General features: G+C 45.4%; 1 protein-coding gene across 3 annotated transcripts in view; it reads right to left on the bottom strand.

Annotated features, from left to right (window-relative positions):
• The window catches only part of UGGT1 (UDP-glucose glycoprotein glucosyltransferase 1), a 2,047,742-nt gene that overhangs the window by 854,315 nt on the left and 1,166,280 nt on the right, over positions 1–27,147 (bottom strand). For all 3 annotated transcript variants that reach the window (XM_069617855.1, XM_069617854.1, XM_069617856.1), the window contains one exon: positions 2,532–2,663. In XM_069617855.1, coding sequence (XP_069473956.1) covers positions 2,532–2,663 — 132 coding nt within the window. The remainder of the gene's footprint in view (positions 1–2,531; positions 2,664–27,147) is intronic.

Raw genomic sequence — 27,147 nt, 5'->3', positions numbered from 1 at the left:
CCGCAATAATAATACCGGTGTACAATAAGGGACCGGCTAATAGTCCAGAAAATTTCAGACCTATTTCCCTTACCGATGTGTCATCAAAAATGTTCTCCTTTTGCTTTTAAAGCAAATCCAATGCTTCATTGACCAACATAATGTGCTGTCCCCCAATCAAGTGGGATTTTGTAAACAAATGGGTTACCCTTTAAACACAACCATTCTTAAACATCTACAAACACAAATAAAGCATTCAAAGCTTGGACCTGTATATATGAAGGCCCTAGATTTAACAGCAGCCTTTGATAGTGTAATTAGAGCGGTATTATGGGAAAAAATGATTGGAAGGGGCTTTCCCAAATACTTGGTGGCAGTGATCGCGAAACTGCCCCAGAATACTAGTTATAGGATCAGACTCAACGTGGAGGGAGTGCTTACTGATTCCATACCAACCGAAATTGGGGTGAAGCAGGGCTGCAACATGGCGGCAGTCCTGTTAAATTTGTACATATCGGATTTGGATGAGGCTTGGAGCAACTTAATTATATATCCTGTAAAGCTTGGTTCACTGAACCTCAATTGGATGGCTTTTGCAGATGATTTATTGTTCTTCGACAAAACTCCTTTCGGGCTGCAGCACAAATTAGATCAATTTGCAGTGTTTGCCTCAAATCACAATCTGGAGGTAAACCCTGCTAAATCAAATATAGTAATATTTGCAGATGGCAAGCGCAAATGGACAAAATTTTTGTGGATATGGAATGGTGTTTTTATCACCTATGCTCCTGTCATCCAATACCTAGGCTACACTCTTACTGATGGGTATTCGATGTGGAGGAAGTTGTTGAATCACAAATTAAAACCTTTAACATCGCAAATGAGAATAATCATGCCTAAGTATTGCATGTTCTCCCTCCTCCCCCAATATAACTTTACACTCTTAAAGTGGAACCAATTATTCTATATTGCTTAGACATATGTGGAATTGAGGTTGACGCACATTTGGACGTCTTGCAGGGCTGCCTTTCGAAAAACGTGTTGGGCCTTGCATCATCGATTCCCAATTCAATCATATGGCATGAGCTAGGATTACTTCCTCCATCAGTAAAAAGAAATTGGCGCTTGCTGATGAACAATACTAAAATAATGAATCCGCCTAAACAGTCATTATATGAAGATCTTTATCGAATAGCAAAAGAGAACCACGTCCCGTCCCTGAGAAAATCATGTGCCAAACTGAGTTCCATTCTCTATTACATAAATGTTAGTATAGAGGATTTATGTGCACATTTACCAAAAATACATTTCAGGAATATTATTGGTGTATTCTCTCAGACAAAGTAGGTAGCTACCAGTCATTTGCAGAATACAGCAGTTACTGCCGAAAATGGGGTGATAGACCTATGTACCTAATACAATTTCCTTGCCCGATTGCAAGAAGAATGTATTTACGCTTCAAACTTAATCAGCTACCTACATTAGATAAGATCAGATATTGGAAAAATTTAGGTGGGGTAGACCAAAGTGGTTTATGTCGATTTTACGAACAAATGTAATAGTAAAGAAACCCTGAAGAATGTATTATTGTATTGTCCACACTTTGAGAAGGAAAGACGTAAAATATTGAAGATATATCTAGACAATGAAGGACCGTTTACTCGAGATTTAATATGCAACCGAGGTATGTGGGGAAATAGCACAAGACTTAATGTAGGTATTGTGGAACTGCTGTATTTAATAGATGTGAAGCTCTGTGCAAAGGTGGTGGAGTATAAAGGTCTGTGATGAAACAAAAACAAAGTCAGATTGCATGATCTTCATAAGTCGGAATTGAATTTAGTATGGTCAAAGTATGTAATTAACACAGAAATATTGCCATTGCAAAAAGAAATCTATGATGTCTGTTCCAGAGGTCTGCAATTGCATTAATGAATTGAATTAGTTAATTTTAAGTAGAAATGTGTCAAGGGAAAATGAAAACGAATTGCATGTAGCGGATTAGTAGAAATGAAACAATGAGTTGATTTTAATCGGTATATAAGTAGAAAGGTACAACTTAAACGGTATTAAATGTTGGTTTTATGTCAAGGTTTTATGGTGAGTTATAGATAATGGTGAATGTTTTAGATCGAATTTATGAATTTATGAATTTAGAAATTGAATGTGTGGAATTTTATAAAGGTTTTAATGGTGATAAACCAAACACAATAAAAAAATAAAACTACCCTTCCCTCTTACCCACACTTGCGCAATCTGATTGACACAAGGTCTAGTAAGATCGTTATTTTGTCCTCCCTTTGTTTCCCCCTCCTTGTCTTGTCGCACCTAGAAACACTTGTGTACTGGCGCATTATAAATGCCACATATCATATAATCAGAGGCCATAAAAACACTCATCGTTTTCTTCAATCTGATATCACACACAAATCCTGTATATGGGTATCACAATGAATGAGTTTTAATTATACAAATATATGTTAAACTTTATATATGAATACACTTTAGCTGCAATAGCTAAGGCCTATCAATCCCTAGCACAAAGGTCTTACCCGCCCATTGCTAATGACAGCCCGTTGTCCTTTCTTCAGCTTGAGAATATCACGGCAGTACATCGCATGTGACAGGATGAAGTTCACATTGGGGGATTCATAGACCTCCTTAAAAAGATTGACATCCATTCCCTAGATCCAAAATAAGGCATGTCAAAAACTCAAAATCAATCGGAAGCACTCAAACACATCACTTTACATCTTTCACAATACAATTTAAGTCTGAATTATTTTAAAACCTTGTACAACACAGAGTAAGGATTAGTTGTGCACCCTGTCAGAAAACATGGGTGATGAAAAGTTCTATAACTCAGAACAAAAAACAAAACACAATTACCCCACATATAGGTTCTGTTGATTTGACTTCTTCAGTGTCCTACTTAAACATTGGCAGGTTACAAATAGAGAAATTACTTACCGGTAATGTTGTTCCTATGGATTTTGCTCGTGCAGGTTCCTCATCAAATAGATATCCATTCCAGCATCAGCTGCTCAGAAACTTTTTCGACAGGGGGCATAGCACGACTCGACCATGCCACTTGTCGCCTCCGGACACATCGGGTGGCATATATACCAAGTCGCCCTGGTACTTTAGTTTCTCCACGGCCCTCCTCCTCCCCCCACAAGCTCAACAGCCACAGAGGAAGAATCCATAGGATTCAGTCAGAAAATAGGCTAAAGACAATTTATTTTGTTTGAGTAACAGTACTGTACGGAAAGTCAGTGACTGACAGCATTAAACCAGCAAGGTATCAAACTGTGCCTAACACAACTAGTCATAACCTCATCACAGTAAAAGAGGATAACCAATTATAGACTGCAGACCACTTTCATAGCGGGGCCGGGTGGGAGGGTGATGAAGAATCTGGGGGAGAGAAATCCAGGGAAAGAACATTACACACAAGTAATTTCTCCTTCAATGGATTCCATTCTCCCGCAGATTCCTCATCAGATAGACTCCCAAAGCAGTACAGTGTGCATAGTCAGAATGAAACCACTAAGCAAGGAAGCTCTGCAAAACTGCTCTACCGAATCGAGCATCTGAACCATGTGCTACATCCAGGCAGTAATGCTTGGTGAACGTGTGGAGCGACGCCCACGTCGCTGCTTGACTTATTTCCCTTACTGGTACACCCCTCTGCAATGCAGATGATGCTGCCATACCCCTAGTGCAATGTGCCCTGCCTGGTAGCAGATCTTTACCGGCTCTCTGACAACATTCTGCAATGCAGAGAGTTATCCACCGAGGGATTGTCTGTTTTGACACAGCCAGACCCTTCGTGGATAGAGAGAAAGCCACAAAGAGTTGGTCATTACACCTGAATTCCAAAGTCCTAGCCACATAAAAACTGATAACTCTTCCTCTTTGTAGACAGTAGACATATATACTGTTAATAAGGTAGAGTGTCTCAAAGTTCTTGAAAGTACTGAGACAAAGAAGAACGACAGGAACCTAGGTAATCCAAGTACTGGGACGATTTGGCCTCTTTGAGCAAAGAAGATGAAACCGGTGAAAGAGACGAAGGACTTATACAATGGGCTCAGACACTGCAAAAAAGTCGACAATGGACAATCACTTCGTCTCGGGCAGCTGCGGAAGACTGCAGGTGTGCTGCGCACCCCACCCAACGCGGGAGATTCAAACCTGCGTTGCTGATCCAGAGGGAGACAGCTCCAACGAATCTGGCAGTCCGCTGTGTCGGATGATCGGAAGGTCCGCAGGAGCAGACCCCTATACAGCAGTGTTGAGAGGGAGAAGGAATGCAGACGGCAGCCAGGAACGCAGTTGCACAGCCGCAGGGGAAGCAAGACGCTGGAGAAGCCAAAATGAACTCCCGCCACCCCAGGAAGCTCCAGTGATGTGCCGAGAACCCCAATAAGGTAAACGGTGGCACGGGAGATCCGGAGGGGACGCAGGTAGTTCACCAAAAGGGTGCATGCAATTGTCCCTAGGCTCCTTTTCAACCATAACACTTGGGTGGCATGGCAGGGGAAGGAAGCCTACAAACCCCCTCCTCACCGCAGTAGTGGAATGAAGCCTGTTGACCACCAGGGAAGGGCAGAGAACTGTCTGAGGGGTCAGAAATGCGAGATGGACAGAAAGGTATTATTCTCTCAATGTTTGCCATTTTATTAAAAATAAAAAGGGTGAGATAAACACCTATATTTCCCTATGCTAACAAGAATGTCCTACCTAGCAAACTAAAACTAAAGAAAGATGACCTAGTATCCGACCCTCACACTAATACATACAACACAAATGTATATGGAATATTTGGCTATCTTCAGTTCAACAAACCAGTGCAAAGCTCAAACTTATACATTTTAGGAAGTACTCCTTGTGTGACCAGGGTTGGGCTCCCTTCCCCTGGATCAATTCAGGGATACCCTTTGACAAGTTCTGATTTAACAAGGATCTGTTCACTTCAGCATAAAAATGTATTTTCCATCCTCTGCGTCTTCCACTTGGCAAAGCACATGTCTTTTCCATAAACACTTGCTTAAAACTAAAGCAGTCGTTCTTCTCCGAAATATCCTTCTTGATAAGGCCAATGACTCTTTCATAAACAATGGGCCTCATTATAAGGTTGCCGGTCTGGAAACAACGGTACCGATAAGCTTGCCGGTACCGGTGTTCCCGGACCAGCAAACTACAAGTTCTGCAAGTGGGTGCCTTTCGGCCCGCCAGGTTTGACCTGGAGGGCGGAACGGCACCCGCTCGCAGACCTTGACGGATGGATGCACTGGCACCATTCCTGAATGGTGCACGTGCATCCGTCCTCCCTGTTCCCATTGAGCTCAATGGGACCCGTATGGGAATGGGGAGTAACATTTTACAGTGCCCGGCAATAGGCATTTACCGGGACCGCCGGGGCTGTAATGCCTTGGTAAGTCCCCATTGCTGTGTGCCGGAAAAATTCATGACTCCGGTGAAAGCTGTGCCGGTATTTACCGGCATGGCTACCGCCGGACTCATAATGAGGCCCAATGTCTTTCTCATGTTTCAAAGTAAATCACAAGTATTCTTCCAATGGTATGCTTTTTGTCAGGATAGCATGCCCATTACTTTTGAGGATGAAGCACTTTGTAAAAATGATATAGTTATTAATATCTCTCCACAACACTTTTTTACCACAACCACATTTCTTTCCTTCAACTGTCTCTTTCCTGGTCTACTCGCCTGCAGGGGCTAACTAGAAATGGTCAGTTTCCTGGTTGACTCTCCTGCCAGGAAGACAACTCCTACTACTACAGTTAATCTCTTCTTTAGTGGCAACATGGGTTACAGATCTCCCCAAACTGGTGTCTCAGGAAGGGAGAATTGCGCCCTTGTTGCACTTTTACCGCTTGGTTTTAGTGTCTGCACTGTTGGAAAGGTGGGTTACAGTTTTCTCCAATGACATCTCATAAATGGAGATTTGTGCCCTTCTTGCACTTTTACATCTCGCCAATTAAGGTGTTTGATTAGGCATTTATCCAGTTTTCTTTGCCACCCGCTCCTTATGTCACTTTGTACTCAGACTTCCCATAATTCAATTGCGGGAGCCGTATGCGCTACGAAGTGCCCGATGCCCTGTGTCTCTTCCGAGGCTCATCGGTTATTGTTGGCAGCTTCGGCGTCTTATCCAGGTGCTGCAGGGCTCAGCGATTCCTCTTTCCGGTATCTCGGGAGTTTCTTTGGTTCTCTCGCCGTCTGGGTCCCTCTCTCTCTAGGAGCCTCTGCTGCTCCACCTTCAGCGACCACGGCTCTCCCGGTCTCCTCGGCCGTATCCGCTTCATCGCCACTCTGCACACCTGGTTCTCTGTATGCAACCCAAGCCACAGCCTGGGAGAGTGACGTCTCTCTTGCTCCTTCTCCCACCTCCCCCACACAGGTGTGGTACACTTCTGGATTCAAATGTTCGGCTCAGGTGCTTCGCCTCTCAACAACTAGATGGCACATTTTCTTCAGTGGCACTTTTGATCCTCATTAACTCCTGGTCCTTCTTCCTTGTCCCAGTACCACAGGCATTATGGAACTTGGAGTCCATTACGAAATTAAATCTTTCAGATCTATTAATTTCTGTGTTTGTTGAATTGAATGTTATTAAAGTTAAGAGATGTTATATGAGGGATGTGTGACTTATCATTGTGCTAAGATTTCTACCCAAGACAGAATCATGGGCAGCAAAGGATGCCACATCTAATTCAGGAATTCCCAAAGTATACAACTGATTCTACCTAGATGATTATTGACAGAAAGTTCCTTGGGTTTCTTCAGGAGAGGGACTTTTACAATGACGACAAGCCAATAGATATTGGGGAATTGTAGGATTCTCATCCTCACAAAATGAATAACACGTCTCTCCCAAAGGAGACACCACTTTCACCTGAAAGCCATCTCCTTCCATGCCTCATAGTACCATCAGGTAGCGACTGCCTTCCCCTGGTCACATGGGAGGAGATCTTAGGCTGGCGTTCAATGATGACTCTGCAGGATTCAACACAACCCTAAGCACCATAAAGAGAACTTGAGAGGGTTGAGAGGGAGAGTCTCTCACGACAGTGGCAGAGATAAGCCCAATGACAGCCAAAGGAGGGTCAGGGGCCGTAAACAAGATATGAGTTATATTCCTCGTGGCAGCACTTGGCAGGGAAGTGAACCAAGTGGGCCAGTTCAAAGATGAGTAACCAGGGTGTGGGGCCGAAAGCAAGAGTGCAATACGAGATATCTTCCCTGTGGCAGTACTTGGCAGGGAAGTGAACCAAGTGGGCCAGGTCAAAGAAGAAGAAAAGCCAGGGTCTAGGACCCTCCTAACACTTAGAAGTGGTTGTTGTAAGTGTGAAGCCTAATGAAAAGAGGACTTGGGGAAGGTAACCTGGACCAGCAGAAATGTTCAAAAAGGCCTGGGGAACGGAATAATTCCCCCAGGCTATCTGAGACCAGACATCAGGAGAAGGGAGACATTCTCCTGGCCCACCAAGAACGTATTGTTTGGAACTTTACCATCAGGGGAAGGGAGCCAATCCCCTGACAACATGTGAGACACAAGACTGTTCTAAGATTTGGGAACTGTCATCAAACCAGGAGCCATATCCCAGGAGAAGGGAGTCATTCTCCTAGAAACAGAACAGTACTGCCTTATTCTTTAGTTTCTAGTGTAAGGGACAGAAGTAAGGTTTTCTTGACACAGGACAGTGGACACTTGAGTTGACAGACATCCTGACAATCATGTTATCTCTTTAGTTGAGGCAGGGAAACCCCTTTTAGGAATAGGGATAGATGGGTTTTCTTTATCTTTCCTAGTCAATGAAAGTCTTTAGCCCCAAACATGCCACCCTTCTGTCAGCCTCCTTCTTCTGGACCCTTACAGCACCTAGTCTGTTTCCTGGGCGGGTGATCTGTCCCCTTATTTTTCTCTCTCACACGGAGTCTCCCAAGGCTCTGTAATTGGTGCTCTCGTCTTCATACTCCAAACCCCACCCCTTGCTGCTGTTAGATCTTGGTTTGGTCTCTCGCACCATTTCTATGCCGATGACACAACTCTTTCTATCCTTTTCCATCTTTTCTCCACAGTTCCACACCACTCTCTCGTCCTGCCCGTCTGACATCAAATCCTGGATGTCTGGACACTATCTGGAAATTAACTCCTCTCAAACAGAGGTTCCATTCTTTCATGCTTCTACTATTCCTTCCCTACCCCTCCAGCTTTGATTGCCTTTCCTCCTACGCTCTTGTCGATTTCTTCTTATGCTCGTAACCTTGGTGTTCAGTTGGACTCTCTGCTTTTGTTCCCTTCTCAGATTTCTTCTCTTTCTCGATCTTGTCAGGTCCATCTCTTTAATATTCACAAAGCTTGCCCTTTTCTTACCTTAATGCCACTAAACTCTTGATCTCTTCTCTTACAATATCTAGACTTTTTTATTGCACTTCTGTGATCTTTCGGTCTTCCTGTCTCCCACTTATCTCCACTCTATCCAATTTATAATTCTTATATTCGTCTTTCTTCACTGTCCGCCCGTGAGTCTATTTACCCTGCTCTTTCTTCTCTTCATTGGCTTCCATTTCACACTCGACTCAAATCCAAGTGCTTATGCTTAGTTTTTAAAATCACTGCATACTCCCTCTCCTCATCTCTCTTTACTGCTTTACTTTTATTCTCCTGCTCGCTACCTCAGCTCCCAGTCACTTACTCTCCTTACTGTCCTCATCTCCTATATGTCCAGTCCTGCTTTCAATATTTGACTGTTTTCAGGGTAAGTAGTGAGATAAGACATGAATGCACAAGCTCAAACGGATCCGCCATCAAGAATGTCAAAACTAAGTTTAGGTTTCAGTCTGCAACCACAAACTGCGTAGGCTGAAATTTATTTTAAAGGCCCTTCGGGAATCGGGTCATAACCGGGATTGTGAATTAAGATCCTTGATCCGGAGAACTCTTAAAACAGACAAAGCTGCCAAGTAGCCTTTGACTGTACCCATCTTAAGGCCGAATGAGGCTAATAACATAGGGAAATCCATCACTGTAGTGGTGGGACAAGTGATATGGTCTATCCTGCGTTCCCTGCACCACGCCTCAAATATTCTCCATCTGCACACATATAGAGATCTCGTAGATGGGCTGGGTGCAGCCAGAAGAACCTCAATCACCTCTTCTGAGAGGTTTCAGTCATATCTCATCCTCTCAAGAGCCATGCATGTACCAATGTCCCCCACCACCCCAATCCGGAGTGATCAAGATCATGGTGGTTCTAAACCTCCTCAACCTGAGAACCGACGGAATTAAGGATATCAGAGGGAAGGCATAGTGGATGTCGAAGATCCACTCCACCAGGTATGCGCCCCCTAGAGGACCTCTTTCACCAGGAATGCCATTGAGCAAAACTATTTGCACTTTGCGTTGGACCTCGTGGCAACCGGATCTACTGTTGGGGTACCCCACTGAGTGAAGATCTCCTTGAGAACTTCCTGGCACACTTCCCACTTGTCTGAGAATGTGCTCTACCTGCTCAGAGCATCCGTCAACCCGTTTTCCAGCCCTGCTAGATGGACAGCTAAAGCGGAGATCTGATTCTCCAGCAACCAGAACCACAGTTGCAGCGCCTCGTTGCATAGGGGCAGTGACCTAACACTAACCTGTTTGTTGAGGTATTGCATGGCCACTGTGTTGTCTGTCAGAACAAGGATGTGTTTCTCCTTGAGGGAAGGTGCAAAGGCCATCAGAGCTAATCTGATCACCTGCAACTCCAGAGCCTGTTGATATGCCACAAGTATGTCATTGATGACCAAACACAGCTCACCTGCAGATCCCCGCAGTAAGTGCCATAACCCTTCAAAGACGCAGCCGTTACCACATGGGCTTGGAGGCCAAAAGGGGTTCCCCGTCTTCATGTACTCTCTGCTGGACCACTGAGATAGGTCGTTGGCGACTGACTTAAACACCTTCAGAAGGTCCTTCATGGCCATCAAAGTATTGGGATCACTGTTCCCTTTATAGCCTTTGTAGGGACTGCATGTGCAGTCTGGCCTCTGGCACCAGAAAAATGCAGGAAGCCTTGTGAGAAACCTGAGGCGTTTCTCCCAGGTTATTCCTGAGGATTCTTTGTACAGGTGGCCAGGGAAGGGCATCGCTCTTGGATCCCAACCCTGGGAGTGGACGAGGGGGGGAGGGGGGGAGGATCACCTGAGCAGGGGGTCCTTGGAGACTGCCAGCGGAGCACCCTTGGGCGAGACGCACTATCCCATTTTTTACAATGCACCCCTACCCAATATCCCATCAGTCTTCATGCGATGTTGTACCAAAATTCCCTGCCCCCAGAACTTTCCCTTACGGAAAAGACAGAGAAAACAGGGGAACTCCAAATTACCCCAAAAACCCCCCAAAAATGTTTCTCTCTCCACAACACTACAACTCCCATAATCCCATTCCCCCATTGAAATCCACAAGGACTGGGACGAGGAAGAGGCAGAGGGGAGTCATGAGGATTACCCATAGGAATCAATGAGCAATGAATTCCTATGGGCAGTCTCCATGTTGTCCCGATAACAAAGTCAGGCAGTCAGACAGGGAGGGGCAACTATTCACATCCGACTCCAATTAACTATAGCTGGGAGTATAAAAGCAGCTGCCAGGAACAGCATTGTGAGCAAGTCAGGGATGCTCCAAAGCACTGGAGAGCAGGAGAGAGCCCTAGCGAGCTGTAGAGACCTTCCGAGGTCTGGAGGAGGAGGAGAAAACCGCCCAAACACTGGCCCTGCTACCAGAGAGGAAATTGCAGTGTGGAGGAGGAAACTGTCCCTTCAGAAGGCAAGACCAGAGGCATTTGGGTTGTCTGACGGTAAGGACAGTTAAACTCCTCCCATGGGCTTTGCATGCAAACCCAGGTCTCTGAGGGGCAGAGGGAGAGACCCTGACCTCCTACAGACATCCCTTTTTGGTTACTGCAGTTCCCAAGGACAGAAAAGGCCATTTCGCAGAGCAACGAAGTGGGAGCAAAATCAGTTCAATGCATTCTGGGACTAGTAGTCCCAAAACGTTTTTGGTTAAAATTGTGACTTTTGGGAAGCAGGGTCTGAGCCCAGCAGAGGGAGTATCCTTGAAGAACATCAAGAAGGTTCTGAGCCTGACAGAGGGAGACCCAGTGGTGAAACTACAAGACGCAAATAAAACCTTCAAGACCAGCTGCAGAATGTTCCAGCGCCACGTGGGTGCTCAATTGAAAGACTATGGCCGATGCGCCTTTTTTTTGTGTTGAAACAAGAACCAGAAGTCTGTGCGAGAGCTGCAAGAAGAATGTTAAAGTGGTTCTACAGAGGTTGAGCAACATCCACTGAACAGTCTTAAGTCTTTGACCGGCAAATAATTGAAAGCTAAGGGAAACGAATCCCGCATGGTGAGAGAGAAGATTGGCAAGAGTGAACCCTGCAAAGGGATGCCATCGAGAGGAGTCTGCGCCCAGAAGAGGGGGACCCAAGGGCGAAGAACCATCACCCTAAAATTGTGTATAAAATGGGCGGAGTTTGATGCCTCAGTGAACAGTAGTGCGGACAAGGGTGAACCCAAGAAAGAGCTGCTCACCGTGACCTGGTTAAAAGGACATTAAGAATCGTGAATGTAACTGAGAAGATTGGTTACAGAGCAATCTTGGAATACAAGCCAGAGTGAACCCAGCAGAGTGAGGCTGACATCCAAGACGGGTCTAACCCCAGAAGAGGGGGACCCAGGGGTGAAGGCATCACCCACCGAACATTTGAAAGGAATGTATTATTTTTTTGTATTTTTTTTTTGGGAACCCATCTTGTCCCTGGAGGCAAGAGACATTTTATAGAAAAAAGACTTACTCAAGGAAGAACCTGATACTTGACAAGGAACTGTCAGCTCATGCTGGGAACGTTCGAGCGTGCGCTGTGCACAGGACTGCCACTTTATCCCGTGGTCAAAACGTGGGGAAGGGAGACCCCTGGCTAAAGCCCATCCTGACTTATAATTTGAGAACACTTTCTTCTTTACTGAAAACCCCATCCAACACTCTTTCTACATTAGTTGTAAGGACTGGCAAAAGTTTAAGTATAGGCCTTTTTACTTTGACTGCCTTATTTTTCCTTTGATGGTCGAAGCTTGATCCCATTTTATATTTATGTAAGATTAGGCGTTTTTCCAACCTGCATATTCACTCTTGAATCGTGATCACTTGTGTCTGTCTTTACTGTGGACACCATGAGTTCCTTACACCCATGATACCCAAGAGGCGGAGGAAGGAAGCCACTGGTAGGCTGTCGCAGCTCTGGAAGAGCTCGACCATTTGCCTGACTCTCATGACTCTTCAGGGGGAAAAGCCATCCCCAAAAGTGTGTCCAGGACTGCTCCAATGAACTGGAGCATCTGCGTTGGTCTGATGTGTGACTTCTGGAAATTTAAGGAGAAGCCCAATCTGTGAAGCATCAAGCAGGTTTCCTCAAGCTGCGTCGATACCTGCTCTGGGGACATTCCTCAGGTCAGCCAGTCCAAGTATGGGAATACGTGAACACCGGATCTCCTGAGGTGTGCTGCCACCACTGCCATCAGCTTGGTGAATAACCTGGGCGCGGAGGTTAAGCCAAAGGGGAGCACCTTGAATTGAACTCTTCTTTTCTCAAGAACTTGTTCAAGGTGAGGTCCAGGATGGGACGGAGTCGTCCTCCTTTCTTGGTTACCAAAAAGAAGCAAGAGTACCAGCTTGATCCTCTCTGCTCGGGTGGCACCTCTTCCACGTCACCCTTCAATAACAGGGCTCTCAGTTCTACCGGGAGCTCCTATTCCGGTTGTTGCTGAGGGGAGGGGGGGGGGTCTGTCTGGCGATTTGCTTAAACATCGTTGACAGTACCCCCAATCGACAAGCTGCAATGCCCAGGCGTCTGAGGTTATCCCCTTCCATCGGAGCAAGTGCCCGGAAATTCTCCCTCCAAGCGGGGAAATGGGTGGGGAGAACACAGAAGCTTAGTGGGCGCTGATGCCCCTGGTGCAGCAGCTGCTGTACCCTAGATGCCCTGCTGCCACGTCCAGGATGCAAGAAACATCTCTTTTCTTGCCTGCTTGTGATAGCTGTGCACTCCTTCCCAATGGAATGTACCACATGTAGCCTCTTCCCATAGAGGAGAAGTCAAAGGATTGCTTCGCAGGTTGCTGCACAGCTAGGCTGAGCGATTTTACAGCTAGCTTAGAATCCCTAAATTTCTCCAAGGATTCATCGGCCTTCGGGCCAAACAGGTGCTCGCTGTCGAAAGCGATGTCTACTAGCTTAGCCTAAACACTGGGCGAGAGCCTGGATTTGTGAAGGTAGGCTGACCTTCTCAACACAGTAGATGACCGCACTGCCCAGCCCACGCAATCTGCAGTGTCCAGGCTCGACTGCAGTGCTTGGTAAGTCCCCTCTTTGCCATTCTCAACGATTCGCAGAAACCCATTCCTCATCTCACCACCTCGGATGTGCTCTGCTGCTTCTGCTATAAGCCTCCACAGCCCGTGGGAGTACTTCTTGAACACACAGGATGCATGCACTGCTTTTAGGGCCATGCTGCCCGAGGCAAAAATCCTTTTAGCTAGGGCAACAATTTTTTTAGATTCCCTAGCTGTCAGCAAATTAGAGGTAGACATGGCTGGTCTGGAGCTCACCGTAGCGGCTTGTACGACTATGCCTTATGGAATTTGGTGAGAAGATAGGAAAGGCAAACCCCTTTTGGGGTTGTATTTTTTGGTAAGCTCCAAATCCACAGGTGGAGTGGAGCAAGGTCACAACCACACAGTAGAAATGGGGTCTGCAATGGCAGCATTAAAGGGTAATGCCCTCTATGTGTGTGGGTCTTTGTCAAGGGTGCCTATGAGGCAGACAGGGGCTTTTGCAGAGGCGCCCAGTCCCAAGGCCTAAACCACCCTCTCAACAGTCCTTCGGTACTGAAAATTAGGGTGTACATAAGGAGCGGCTTGTTGCATGTCAAGGTCAGGAGATGTATCCAGACCACAGGCATCATGGAGCCCTTCAACAAGGGCAATCAAATCTGCCTGGTCGGCAAAATAATCTACCCCCAGACCCTTCGCCCATAGGCTCAAAGCCAAAAGGCACCTGGTCCTCGTAATCATCGAAAATCAACCGTGTAGTGTCAGAAAAAAATCAATCGAGAATTGGGGACAAAGGAATGATTGGCTGTCGGCGACAACGTCGATGGCGTAGTTCCCATCAAGCCTAATGGTGCCAGTAACTCGGGGCCCTTCAGCACTAATGCCGGTTTCCCGGTAGTCATGGTTGAGCAAGAGGGCGTTGGACCAGACTTGGCAACCTTGATGTCAGAACTTCCAGGCGCAACTGGTGCCATGGGAGCCACCAGCAGCGAGACTAGAATTGCACCAGCTTCGGTAGTGTAACATTTGGAGCATTTGCTCCTTGAAAGCCTTCCACCTTGCCTCCGATGCGCACTGATTCAGGCAGTTCTTACCGCACAAATCAGATCGTTCCTTCTTACGGGAAGATGAGGATGATGAATTGCTTTAAGAATATGACAGTTCTTTCGCTGTTTTTGATGCGGTTTTTTTTTTTAATTATTTATTTATATTATATATAATATATACAACATATCAGCAACAGCAATATTATCCAAAACCAAATACAGAAAGTACATAAAAAATAATTAAAAATATAAACACTCAAGACAATTCAAGAACTAACCTAAAAGAAATCATTAAACACATTCCAGATCTTCTCATATGTAGAACATTTACCTTTCAATTTGTAAATCATTTTCTCTGTCCGTGACAGGCTATGCATTTCCTGTATCCACTCCTCATAGGAAGGTGAGACCCGCCCCTTCCACCCACGGAGAATCAGTCTCTTGGCCACAATGAATGCACGAAAAATCAACTTTTTGTGTGCAGAGCTGACATCGTCCAACCCGGAAACATCACCAAGGATTACCGTCCTAAAATCAAGGGCCAGCCCACCTCCTGCAATCCTATCACACACATTACAAACTTCACTCCAAAAATCTCTGACTCTCACACATTCCCACCACATGTGTTCCAATGACCCGACTGCATGAACGCACCCCCAACAGTTAGAATTGTCAGACATACCTCTTTTATGCAATGTTTCAGGGCACCAGTATACCCTGTTCAGGATCTTGATCTGTCGAGACCGTTCACCCAGATTCAGGGAGCACAAAGATACATTAACGACACATATTCTGACAGACATCCAAATCAATCTCTGATCCGATTTTCTCACTCCATACTCTCCGCAAATTGTCATTACTCCGAAAATTTGACACCATTAGTTTGTAAAGCCGACTGGCCAGACCGCCACACTTCCCACTCGAATCTGTCAGCAGCGCGCACACATCCAAAGAGTCGGACCAATCAACCTCGCCAACCGCTCTCTTAAGCCGTCTGTATGCAGAGTCCGATAAACCTTCAAAGTTCCATCTCTCTCTCAGCTCCGCAGCAGTCAACTATCGATCCTCATTCCCCAAATCAGAAACCTGTTTAATATCCATCAGAACCATTCAGGCCAAAAAACTGTCCTCAAATTGTCCCTAATCTTAGGATTCAACCAAATAGAGGCACTCTTACACTTAAATGCATCTCGACCAAGCCATGATAAAACTGCAGTCCATGACTTGCGCAAAAATGACGTTGCTAACAAATCACCACCCTGAATCTTGGTATTAGTGGTCAACAAGGCTGTCGGTCCCAGCGGCCCATAGGCACTCGATTCTGCTACCGCCCAGTTGTCCAATTCACTAGTTAAAAATGGAACAAAAGAATGAGCGGAAAAGGCCAAATGATATGCCCGAAAATTCGGTACTCCCAGTCCACCTAAATGAACTGGAAGCTGCAACTTCCACAGAGTAAGTCTTGGTGGCTTTTTGTCCCACAAAAATTCCTGAACTAGGCGGTCCAAATCATTCCAGTAACTGCTCTTAATACTCAGAGGAAGCATATTAGATATGAAGTTGATCTTAGGAGTTGTATTCATCTTCAGGGCATTAACTTTACCCCATAAAGAAAGATTAAGCAAAGACCACCTTTCTAATTCCGATTTACATTCTCGAATAACCACACTCATGTTTTCATCTACCATCTTGGAAAGAGGATACGTCAGCTATACCCCTAAATAACGCATGCGAACCTCACACCACGTAGATCCCTGCCCCGTAACCAGGGTCTTATCGCATCTATTCGTCAGAGGCAACACTTCAGATTTCAAACGGTTAATTTTATAGCCTGAACAATCATGAAATTCCGACAAAAGCCTCATCAAACTGGGTATGGTCACTTGCAAATTCTCCAATACCAATAAAAGGTCGTCCGCATAAAGCCAAGCCTTCTGAGTCACCCCCCAACAACTCACTCCATGCAGATCTGGGTCATGTTTGATGCGAACAGCTAAAGGTTCAATTGCCAGAATGAACAACATAGGCGAGAGCGGGCAACCCTGACGCGTGCCGCGCTCCAAACTGAAAGGTTCTGAAATTACTCCATTAGTCCTAACCGCCGCAGTTGGTCTTGAATATAGAAGATCAACCCAAGAGATGAACTCCTCACCCAAATTCATCCTCCTCAGTACAGAATATAAATAATCCCAACTCACTCTGTCGAACGCTTTCTCTGCATCAAGCGACAGGACCGCGGCATCACAGTTCGTCCTATCCGCCATTTCCATAGTAAGCAATAACCTCCTGATGTTACTAGATGTACGCCTATTTCTCATGAAACCAGATTGTTCCTCTCCAATCAAAGTAGGCAATAAATGCACCAGGCGTATAGCTAGGGCCTTAGCAAGTATCTTATTATCAGTATTGATTAGGCTAATCGGACGGTAACTGGCCGGGAGATTACGATCTTTACCCTTTTTCAAAAATACCGAGACAGACGCATGATTAGTACTTTTAGGCAGCGTCCCAGTCTGTTTGCTAGAAACAAACACGTCTCTCAAGAGTTCCAAGGCTGAATTTGGAAGAATCTTATAAAACTCACTAGGGAGGCCATCAGGACCCGGGGATTTACCTGTATTCAGCACCGAAATCGCCCCTTTGATTTCTTCCACCGTAATCTCAACACCAAGTAGATCACGATCGTTATCGAAAACCTTCGGCATCGGCAAATTACCAAAGAAGTTCTCACCCTCACCGGTAATACCCGCCTCATTGCTATATAGATTCTCGTAGTAGTCTCGAAATGTCAAGTTAATTTTATTTGGATCAAACGTAATTCTACCATCCTTGTCAATAATAGACGTAATTGCAGATTCCGAAATCCTTTTCTTTAACCTGTATGCCAACCATCTGTCACAACGCTCCCCCTTCTCAAAATATGTACATTTAGAATAGAACAAGCCTCGTTCAGCCCTCATTGTCAAAAAGTCCTCCATTTCTTTTTTAAGTTTCTTCAAAGTTGCCAAGGAAACAGAATTAGTCGGATCAAGCATCAGATCCCTCGAGATCCCACTAATACGCTGATCTAAATCACGCCTCATACGCTCCTCCTTTTTTCGTTTACCACACGACAGTCCTAAACAGACACCACGCATACAGCATTTAAAGGCTTCCCACGTGTTCTCAACACTGATCTCTTCCGAGCGATTCTCCAAAACAAAGTAATTCGCTTCCGAAACAATTCGTTCTAAAATGTCATCATCTAACAGGATGGATGTGTTCATCTTCCATGAGAAACTACTTTTACACTGAAATTTAAGTCTCAAATGCATCTCAACGGGGGCATGATCACTCAGTAAAATATTACCAATACCACATAAAACGACACTTTCTGAAACATTCCCACCAGAAAAAATCATATCCAATCTGGAGACACACCATACGCACTGGAAAAGAAGCTGTCTTGCCGTTTATCCGGGTTCTCCAAACGCCACGTATCTTTCAGATCATGTTCCTCTAAGAGTGAGTGAAGTGCTTGATGGTGATAATCACAACGCAACACATGCCTGACTTGACTTCTATCCTGATCAGGATCAACTACTGTATTGAAGTCACCCCCAAGCAGAATATTAGGATTATTCAAATCTAACAGGGTCTGTGCCACCATTCTAAAGAAGGAGCCATCGTCAATTGTGGGAGCATATACGTTGCAGAGGGTCAACAACTCCCCTTGAATCTCTACCAGCAATGCAATCATCCTGCCATCTTTATCCGCACATTTCTTCAAAACTTTAACAGGCAGTTTCTTACGCAACAAAATGGCCACTCCCCTCGACCTTGACGAGAAGGAGGATCCATAAGCTGTTCCCACCCACTCCTTTTCCAATTTAGGGATCTCATCCTCCAAAACGTGAGTTTCCTGTAAAAAACATATGTCAGCATGCATATCTTGTAACATTTGGAAAACCTTCTTCTTGTTTAACATATTATTGACCCCGTTCACATTCCAAGAGACAACACACAGGTCATTTGAGGTCCCACTTGTGCAAGAAGTCATTATAACTTGAAAGTCAGGAGCATCCAAAGCAAAAAGAAAGTAAAAAGAAAATGAAAAAAAAAACAGAGAAAGAATACAAACATGAAACTAAGCCAAAAACACAAAACAACAAACTAAAAGAATAGATAAGACTGTGAAGTCCGTTCAGCTTAAAAAACAAATGAATCCACATTCAGAACCAATCGCAGGACCCCTCCCAATATCCAATAACCAGAGCAGGCTTACCCTACTTATATAAATAAAACAGTGCATAAGTAAAATCCCTACAAGTAACATTAGTGCACCCCTGACCCCCACCACCAATGACAACACCTAAATGTGTAAGAGAATTATAGCGCCGGACATAAACCAGAAGCCATAATCAATCAACCCACCCACCAGCAACTACCATAATAACACCTTCCAAAACTGAACTTTGAACTGCAAAACAAGATGTATGGTGTCATGCCTGGGAACTAGTCAACCATTTAACCAGAGTGATCAAGAAAACCTTCAAGAAATGACCTGTAATGAAGAGAAAGTTGCGCCAACATGTCTTCATAACAGAATACACTCTCACATATATGCGTAGAACCAAATCGAAAGAGGCCAATACTGTGTGCAAATGGCCAAGGTAACATGTCTTTCTGCATAAAAATTATTAAAACATGTAATGTCATATGCACACAGACTAAAATATCGGTGCGTTCCAATGTGTGGAGGAAGCAGATCTTACACAAACTAACTCAATTGTTAGAATGAGACAATGCACCACCAAGTATGAATCTGCCTAATAGTCCTGGCGTAATGGTAACACAAGCACATAGCCAAAAGTCTTAATATGAACCTTAGATGGATAATCAATGTATCTGCGTTCAGGAGGTAGGATACCGAGGGAACCACGGCTGGAACCATGATCGATCAAGGTATGTGCATCACCCCATTAGACAGGATAGTCATACACATCAGATCAGTCCCACCATGTCACCCGCCTCGGTAACGGGCACTTCAACTTCACCCTCTGCCTGCAGGAAGACGACATCCCTCAAAGGCAGTGATAGCAGGGGAGGGTCACTCCGTAATCCAGCATTCCGTCCGTCACCAGATATCGTTCAGATGATCAGCTCCACACGGACGTCGCATCACTAAGCGAGCGATGCCGTCCCCCTCCGGCAACTGAACGCTGACAAGTCAGCTGACGGCACGCCACGTACGCATGCCGCTAGGTGCTTTCCTCAAATAAGGCCATAGACTCCTTAAGCATCGTACGAAGCGCGGATCATGGCGGTGGAATCCAATTAAGTCACGCAGAATACTCAGGTATGCCAGTAATCCAAGCCTTTTTCAAAAACGTAAACTGTCATATCCAGCCGGCGCCATCTTGTGAACCCATATGTGCTAATAAAAAGTAAATAAAAATGAAAAATAAAGTTAAGTCATGGTGGGGGGTGGAAGGCAACCGAATCATGCAATGGCTACCGTGGGCCTAGGAAGACCCCTTTTAAATGTATCCAACCATTCTAGTGCCTGAGCAGGATCAGATGTAGATTTCTCCCCATCAGGAAACACAATAGTCAGGACACAATTTCTGCTGAGAAAAGACTTCAGAGAGAGCTGTTTAGCCAAGTCTTTGGCTCCCTTAAACGATCTCCTCATGAGTAAGACTTCCTTAGGGTAATCAGGATAAACAAAAACGGATTTACCTTTGTAGGAGGCATTTCCAATCAATCTTGCAGCTCTCATCACGCTTTCTTTTGATCTTAGGTTCATAAAAGAAACCAAAATATGCCTAGCTTTGCCCCCCAGATGTTTACCAATCCTGAAGATATTGTCAATGTCTTCAATCTTGATGGTATCACAATGAAAACAGTCTCTAAAAACCTGAAACACCAGGGCAGGCAGGTCCTCATCCTCTCCAGAGTCTTCCAAACCGACCAATCTGATGTTTCTTGCTCTTATCCTCAGCTCCAAATCTAGACGTTGGTCTCTTTCCTTTTTCAAGTCAGACTTCAGACTCTTGTAGGCTTGGAAGCTGCCAGCTATCTCAGAGCTCATAGATGTGGAAGATTTCTCCAGCTCTGTGACCCTGCCATCTAGTTGTCCAGTCTTCAAATTGAGCTCAGCCATAGTCAGCTTAATCTCAGTAACATCTTGCGCCACCAGAAGAATGGTCTTGTAAACATCACCAAGGCTTGGGGTTTCTTCCATCCCGGGACCTGCTTGGATTTCTTTGAAGCAGGGTTATCAGCTTCACCTATCTTTTTCTTAGAACTCATTTACAATTTCTCTATAAATGTCTTCAGGGAGAGGTCCAGAGCAGTTGAGTTAAGCTGCTACTCCGCTGCCATCCATTCTAGAATCCCGATGCCAGTCTTCTTTCAGGCGTGGGGCCCTCGATCTCTTGCCCTGATGACCTGGCTGTCGAACAGGCTCGTTATTATGACAGGGGGCGCCCAAGTCCTAATTTACCCAATCGCTCCCTCAACTACTTGGGATTCATTTGTTGACAAGAGTCACAATCCTCGACATAATGATCTTTACCGAGGCATGACACGCAGATGCTGGTCAGTGGCCGAAATCTTAAAGTTGCAGTCTTGGCAACGTTTGAATGCGGAAGCCTTAGAGCAGACATACCAACAAAAGTCGCTCGAATCTGACAAATTTGTTGAATTAAAAATGTTTAGCACAAGAAGCGTTCCGAATAGCAGTACGTGGAGCGCACAGAAAAAAGGAACTGTGGTGCAAGGGCACAGTGACATAATATATATGGCAGCCGTCGTCACATGCGACGAGTGGCAAGGTCGAGTAAAGAGGGATTGACGGTCGAGTCATACTACGCGCCCAGTGTTGAAAAAGTTTGAGCAGCCGACACTGCAATGGATATCTATCTGATGAGGAATATGTGGGTGAATGCAATCCATAGAAGGGGTTACTTCACAGCTATACATTTTCTCCATATCCAATATCAAAGATGTGATTTTGTTTATCATGAACATGCTCTATTAAAAGCACTCCAGAAATGTTTCCACCTTTCCAAAGCTTCCTTTAAAGAAATGGGTAGCTGTTGAAATCTAGCTACCTCAAAGTAATCTGCCTCTACTCTCACCAACAGCTATCGTAGTTTCTTTGGGTAACATGGCGGCACACATTTAGGGTTGTATGACAAACAATGGAGACTAATGTTACATGAAAGTGACTTTCTACATTGGTGTAGAGTTGTATTCTAGTAGACCGGGGGGAGGGCAGTAAACACACTCAGAAGGATGGTAGCAGTGAAATAACATTTACACATTTTTAGGCAGTTTAGTAAAAAAGTGTACTAGCTAACTAGCTATAGAATCACAATACAAGCAATGAAGTTTACAGAACGTGTGAACAGAGTTTAGGGTAGCTTCTTTTCATTTATCAACAATAGAGTATGATAGACTATTTCTGTTGCAGCAACATTATTTTTGAGTCAGCCCAGAAGAGAGGAAACAGGGTCAGGCATAGGTGGTACCAAAGACATTATTCTGCATAAACTGCTTCCATTTACATCATGGATGAGCAGAGGAATCAGAAAACAACCACATGAGATAAGTTACCAAATTAATTGAAAAATAAGAAACAAAGCTGAACTAAAAGTTTTATTACAATAGCCTCCATATTTATTTAAAAAACAATAAATGGTTATTAGGCAAAGGAATGTAAGTAACCTTTACCATTACCCCTTTCGTCGTCCTTCCCAACCCTTGCATGTGTGTCTGGGCCCCCTGTCTGACAAGCAACCTGCTACCAAAACAAAAAGCAACTAACTCCTTTGCCATGACAAGGGATTTGGCCCTCATTCACCTTGACACAGCTTGTTTGCCAGACTCTCACAGAGCAATGACAACATCTGGTAATACCTATTGATCAGATGGCAGATAAATAAGACTTAATGGGCCTCATTACAACCCAGGCGTTAAGGGTTTAACTGCGCCGTCGGCGCCGTTAACCCTTAACGCCTGATTACCATTTTAACGCCTGCTATTAGCAGGCGTTAAAATGCAAGGCGCTAACCCCGCCTTGGTGCTAATTACGGCACCATAATTTACGGTGCCGTAATTAGCGCCTTCCCCACTCCCATTATGCCCTATGGGGCAAAAATGGGAATGGGGAAGGGTAAATGGGGATTTACCGCCCCACTCACCTTGGAATGGGGCAGTAAATCCGCCATCCACCATGGTGTAAACAGAGTTTACACCATGGTGGTAAAGTAGGGAACTTACCGCCTGGGTTGTAATGAGGCCCAATGTCTCTCTTCTTTTCCTACTTAAAAGTAATCCTGTGTAGTCCTGAGAGGGGCCTAGCTGGCCCGACTATTAGACATGGCCCAGCCCTGGGAATGTATGTGCCAAGATCGCCCAGATAACAGACATATATATTTCAACTATGAAACAAGTCAAACGTATTTTCTTGCCTAGCTAGCGCCAATCTTATCTGACCCCATCTCTATGCCATCCCACCACTTCCTGTTCAATCATGTTTTTAGGATTTATTGACCGTTTCAAGCCCTATTACACGTTCACTCTGCCCTCCACTTTTTACTGTAAATTGTTTCCAATCCCTACACATTTAAATTCCACTTTCTGTGTCAGGTCATTAGAGCTATTCAAAAGTCTCTTAACCAAAAATTGTGTTCTCATCTTTGTTTACTCACCCCTTCCAAGTCTTCCGAGATTCCGTAAACATGCAATGAGTTTATTCACACTTTCTTAGGTTTCACTCCGAGCACTCCAAAACTTGGAAACCTTTTGTGTCGATGTGATCTCTACAAATCCCCTTTGTGCCTAGCGTTCTTTACCTCAGTCCTGGATGAGTCAATTACTTTCATCATTTCAATTAGATGCATCTAAACCACTCAAGAAGAATAAATTACATTACCCATAATGTTCTTTTTACTTGATATTCCTCCCACGGATTCCTCATCTTTGACATACTGATCTCCTACTTGCAGTCTTTGGAAAAATGTGACAGCACAGGGCAGCATCGAGCCGATGTCCCTCGACGGTACCCACACACATGCTGGGACATGACATTGATGGTATAAATAGAATGCGCTGCGCCCGTTGCATCAGTTCTAGTCTTACCCTCTTTCTGCACAGGTGAATTGAGGATTACGAAAACCTGCATTGGCATTGAAAGAGAGAGAGAGAAGTGTATTAAAAGATGCACCCACAGTCAGAGCGGTAGGCTACGAGGGCGATGAAGAATCTGTGGGAGGAACATCCAGTAGAAGAACATTACTAGGGGTAAGTAATTTTTTCTTCTAATGGATTGTGTCCTCCCACAGATTCCTCATCTTTGACTGATAGACTCCGATAGTAGTTTCATAGAAGGAAGTGGGACCAGTGGATTTATTTTTCTTACTGGTTTATATTGTGCAAAAGAGCTTTCCCAAACTTAACGTCCTGACGCGACAAGGAGTCGAAATAGTAATGTTTTGAAAAGGTGTGCATCGAAGATGAAGTTGCAGCATTACAAATGTCCTGCACTGTTACACCTCTTTGCAGAGTCGAAGTGGGTGCCACTCCTCTGTCGGAATGTGCCCTTAGACTTTCAGGAAAGTAATTCCCAGCCATAGAATAACATTCCGTAATACAAAGAAAGATCCAATGTGACAAAGTCTGTTTAGCCACGGCCTGTACTAGCCTGTGTCCAGTATAACCAATAAAGAGCTGGTCATCTTGCCTGACATTTGCCAATCTGAAAATATAGAAATATAGAGCCCTTTTTGGGTCAGGTCTATGCAACCTCTCTTCCACCTTGGCAGAAGGCAAAGTCATTTTTGTGTCAGATGGAATTCGGACACCACCTTCGGAAGGAAGGAGGGACACCCTCAAAAATACCTTCTCCCTGGAAAATATAGTTAAAGGAGGTTAATATGATAGAGCTTATAGCTCACTCACTCACTCTGCAAGCAGAAGTGATGGCTATCTGAAAGATTGTCTTGAAGGTTAATAACCTGAGGGGACAGGAATAGAGAAGTTCAAATGGAGCATGCATCAAAAATGTTAGTAACAAGTTAAGATCCCAAGCCGGGACTATAAAAGGGACAGGTGGGAAAATATTTGTCAGTCCTTTCAGGAACTGAATTACAGTGGGTATTTTAAAATAAGAGCTTTGTGTGGCGGGCGTTCGAGAACCCGAGCAAGATAGCGGTGGGTTAGAAGAGCTCCACTGATAGTCGGAACATATAACCGACTCTCACCCTAACTATTGCCGAAATTAAAGAAAAATTACAGACCGGAATTGAAGAGGAGCCGACAGTGAAAATTCCATGAGAAATCGCACACTGGGTACCAAGATAACTGGCAAAGAAATAACGGGTACACCGCACCATGAAAGGCAACGGCACAGGGAAATAGCGCGAAGAGCAGATCACAGTGAAACGGACGGTCCGGCCCCCTGTCACAACAATATAGCGGAGTGCCTCTGCGAGGTATCACAGACGACAAGGAGAGAACAAAGCGAACCGAATGCCGTGAAGCAGAAACTGACAGAACCTGCCCAACGATACAACCCAACGTAGCAGGAGAGCGGCCAGGGAGTACCAAAGAGCCAGCTCGGAGGCGAGGGCATCCCGCCAACGCTACGCTGCTCAGGGTAGGAAGGCTCGGCTGGAGAGGCTCACAGAAGGAACCACAGAGCATACGAGGCACCCAAACCAATATGAACGAAGGGGCAGTGGCGCCCAAGGGAGCCGCCACTGAGCCGAGCCGGAGCCCTCAACCTCTCAAGTAAGTCAGCGCACTGCGGGGGCCACCTGGCAATAACACAAAATTTGCCCCACAGACACGGGATGTGGCTCGCAGCGGGACGCACCTAACTCCCTGAAGCCCAAAAACACTGGGCACAACAAGCGCCTGGACACTGCACTTAACGGAGGGCAACCCCCACCTGCGCCTGTCCCCCGAGGGGGCCCACATAACCGCAAGATAAGGCCCAGACGCACACTACCATAGGACCTGATGCCCAGAGAAGAAGGAGCGCCCGCGGATAAGGTGCAGGGACAGCCCCTTTGAAGACCATATGACCACTCGCAAGGACAGAAAATAACTAGGGGCACATCTGAAGCAACGAAACCAGGTGGAAAAGGGGAAGCAGACCATCAATGGGAAAAAAAACCTGCGACCGCCCAGCGACCCCCACACACAGCCCTGGGGAGGTACATCAGACAGCCACGACATAAAACGAGACCTCCAAGACGTACAAAGCAGACTGGCGGCCCAAGCAGAGCGAACCACAGACAACGAACAATGCATCTGCGTCCTGGAGGACAACCAGACGACCACGGAAAGTGAGCTGGACGGGGTCCTACTGGATGTGCAGAGACTGGGAGAGAAAATAGAAGACCAGGAAAACAGATCCCGGAGGAACAAACTTAGAATCATTGGGGTCCCGGAAAACGCTGAAGGGACGGACATGGAAAAATGAATATACAACCGTCTACTGAACGCCTTACACCTAGCCAATGGCAAGAACCTCATCATAGAATGTGCACACAGGGCTCTGATCCCCAAACCAGCACCAAACGAACGCCTGAGGGTGATCACCATGCGCCTGTTAAATTTCCAACACAAAGTAGCCATCCTGAAGGCATACAGGGCGGCAACACCAGTGCGCCTGGACGGATCCAAGATACACATTTTCAGCGACTACTCAATAGAAGTGTCAAGCAAGCGCAAAGGCTTTCACCCCATATTTGAAACACTCAAAAAACATTGAGCACAGGCACTACCTAAAGTTCCTGGCAGTGTGGTGCATATAAATATACAGACTGACACTCATTCGAAGTTCCAGAAACAGCTTGGCGATTCCTACAACAATAGAAGATCGTTTCAAAGGACTTTGAGAGCACACCAACAGGGCCGGCAAGATCAGATAGCCCTCCCCTGCCCTAACATGATCGCTCACAGACAAAAGGGAAGTGGCAGAAAACAGGCAGAGGACCCAGGGGGTGGGACCCGGATCAGAGGAAACGCACCGGGAAGACATGAAGCCGGACCGCCTCTAAGAGGCTACCCGCGCGGTACAATTCACTGAGGCCTACCACTAACATGCGACATGAAAATAACACGCCTCGATCAAGGCATAGCAATATGCCTTAAGAAGACGAAACAAACAAACTGGGTTGAGACACAAGAGGATCGCCAGGTCACCCCCCTGCCGCACCAGGTGTCAGAATGCACCAAAGTATCAACTGAAAAGGATACAATATTCAAAAGGATACAGGAGGTAGGGTCTTCCGGATCCCTGTTCACCCGACTTGATAGTCGTGAAGTCAACAAAGACCTTCCAAATGATACAACCCTCTGGCTGATAAAACAGGCAGAGCGATGGATCACTGGAAAGGGCGTGGGTAAGGTATAGTAATCCAGCCTAGGACAAATTAAAGTATCATGAATAACTGCTCCAACCTGAGTATGATGAGTTAGATAATGACAGGAATGATCACACTGACCTGTATCTCTGGGTAGAACAATCCAGAAGTCTCTTGATGGATTTGAAATGAAGAACAAAACGACAGGGAAGGGAAAATTAGTAAGGGAGACTTATCCCGGACGGAACGAGGCTCACGCTAGATACGGGTTGAATTCACCACAGGATAGCGTCCAAAGTTCAGTTCAAAGTCACTTCCAATAATCCTTGAAAGGCTTCCTTCCCACTTAGGG

This window comes from Ambystoma mexicanum, chromosome 10 (genome assembly GCF_040938575.1).
Source record: "Ambystoma mexicanum isolate Mex_15411 chromosome 10, UKY_AmexF1_1, whole genome shotgun sequence".
Taxonomy (NCBI): domain Eukaryota; kingdom Metazoa; phylum Chordata; class Amphibia; order Caudata; family Ambystomatidae; genus Ambystoma; species Ambystoma mexicanum.
Note: the sequence above shows the minus strand (reverse complement) of the source record. Positions and strands in the feature narration are given on the sequence as shown.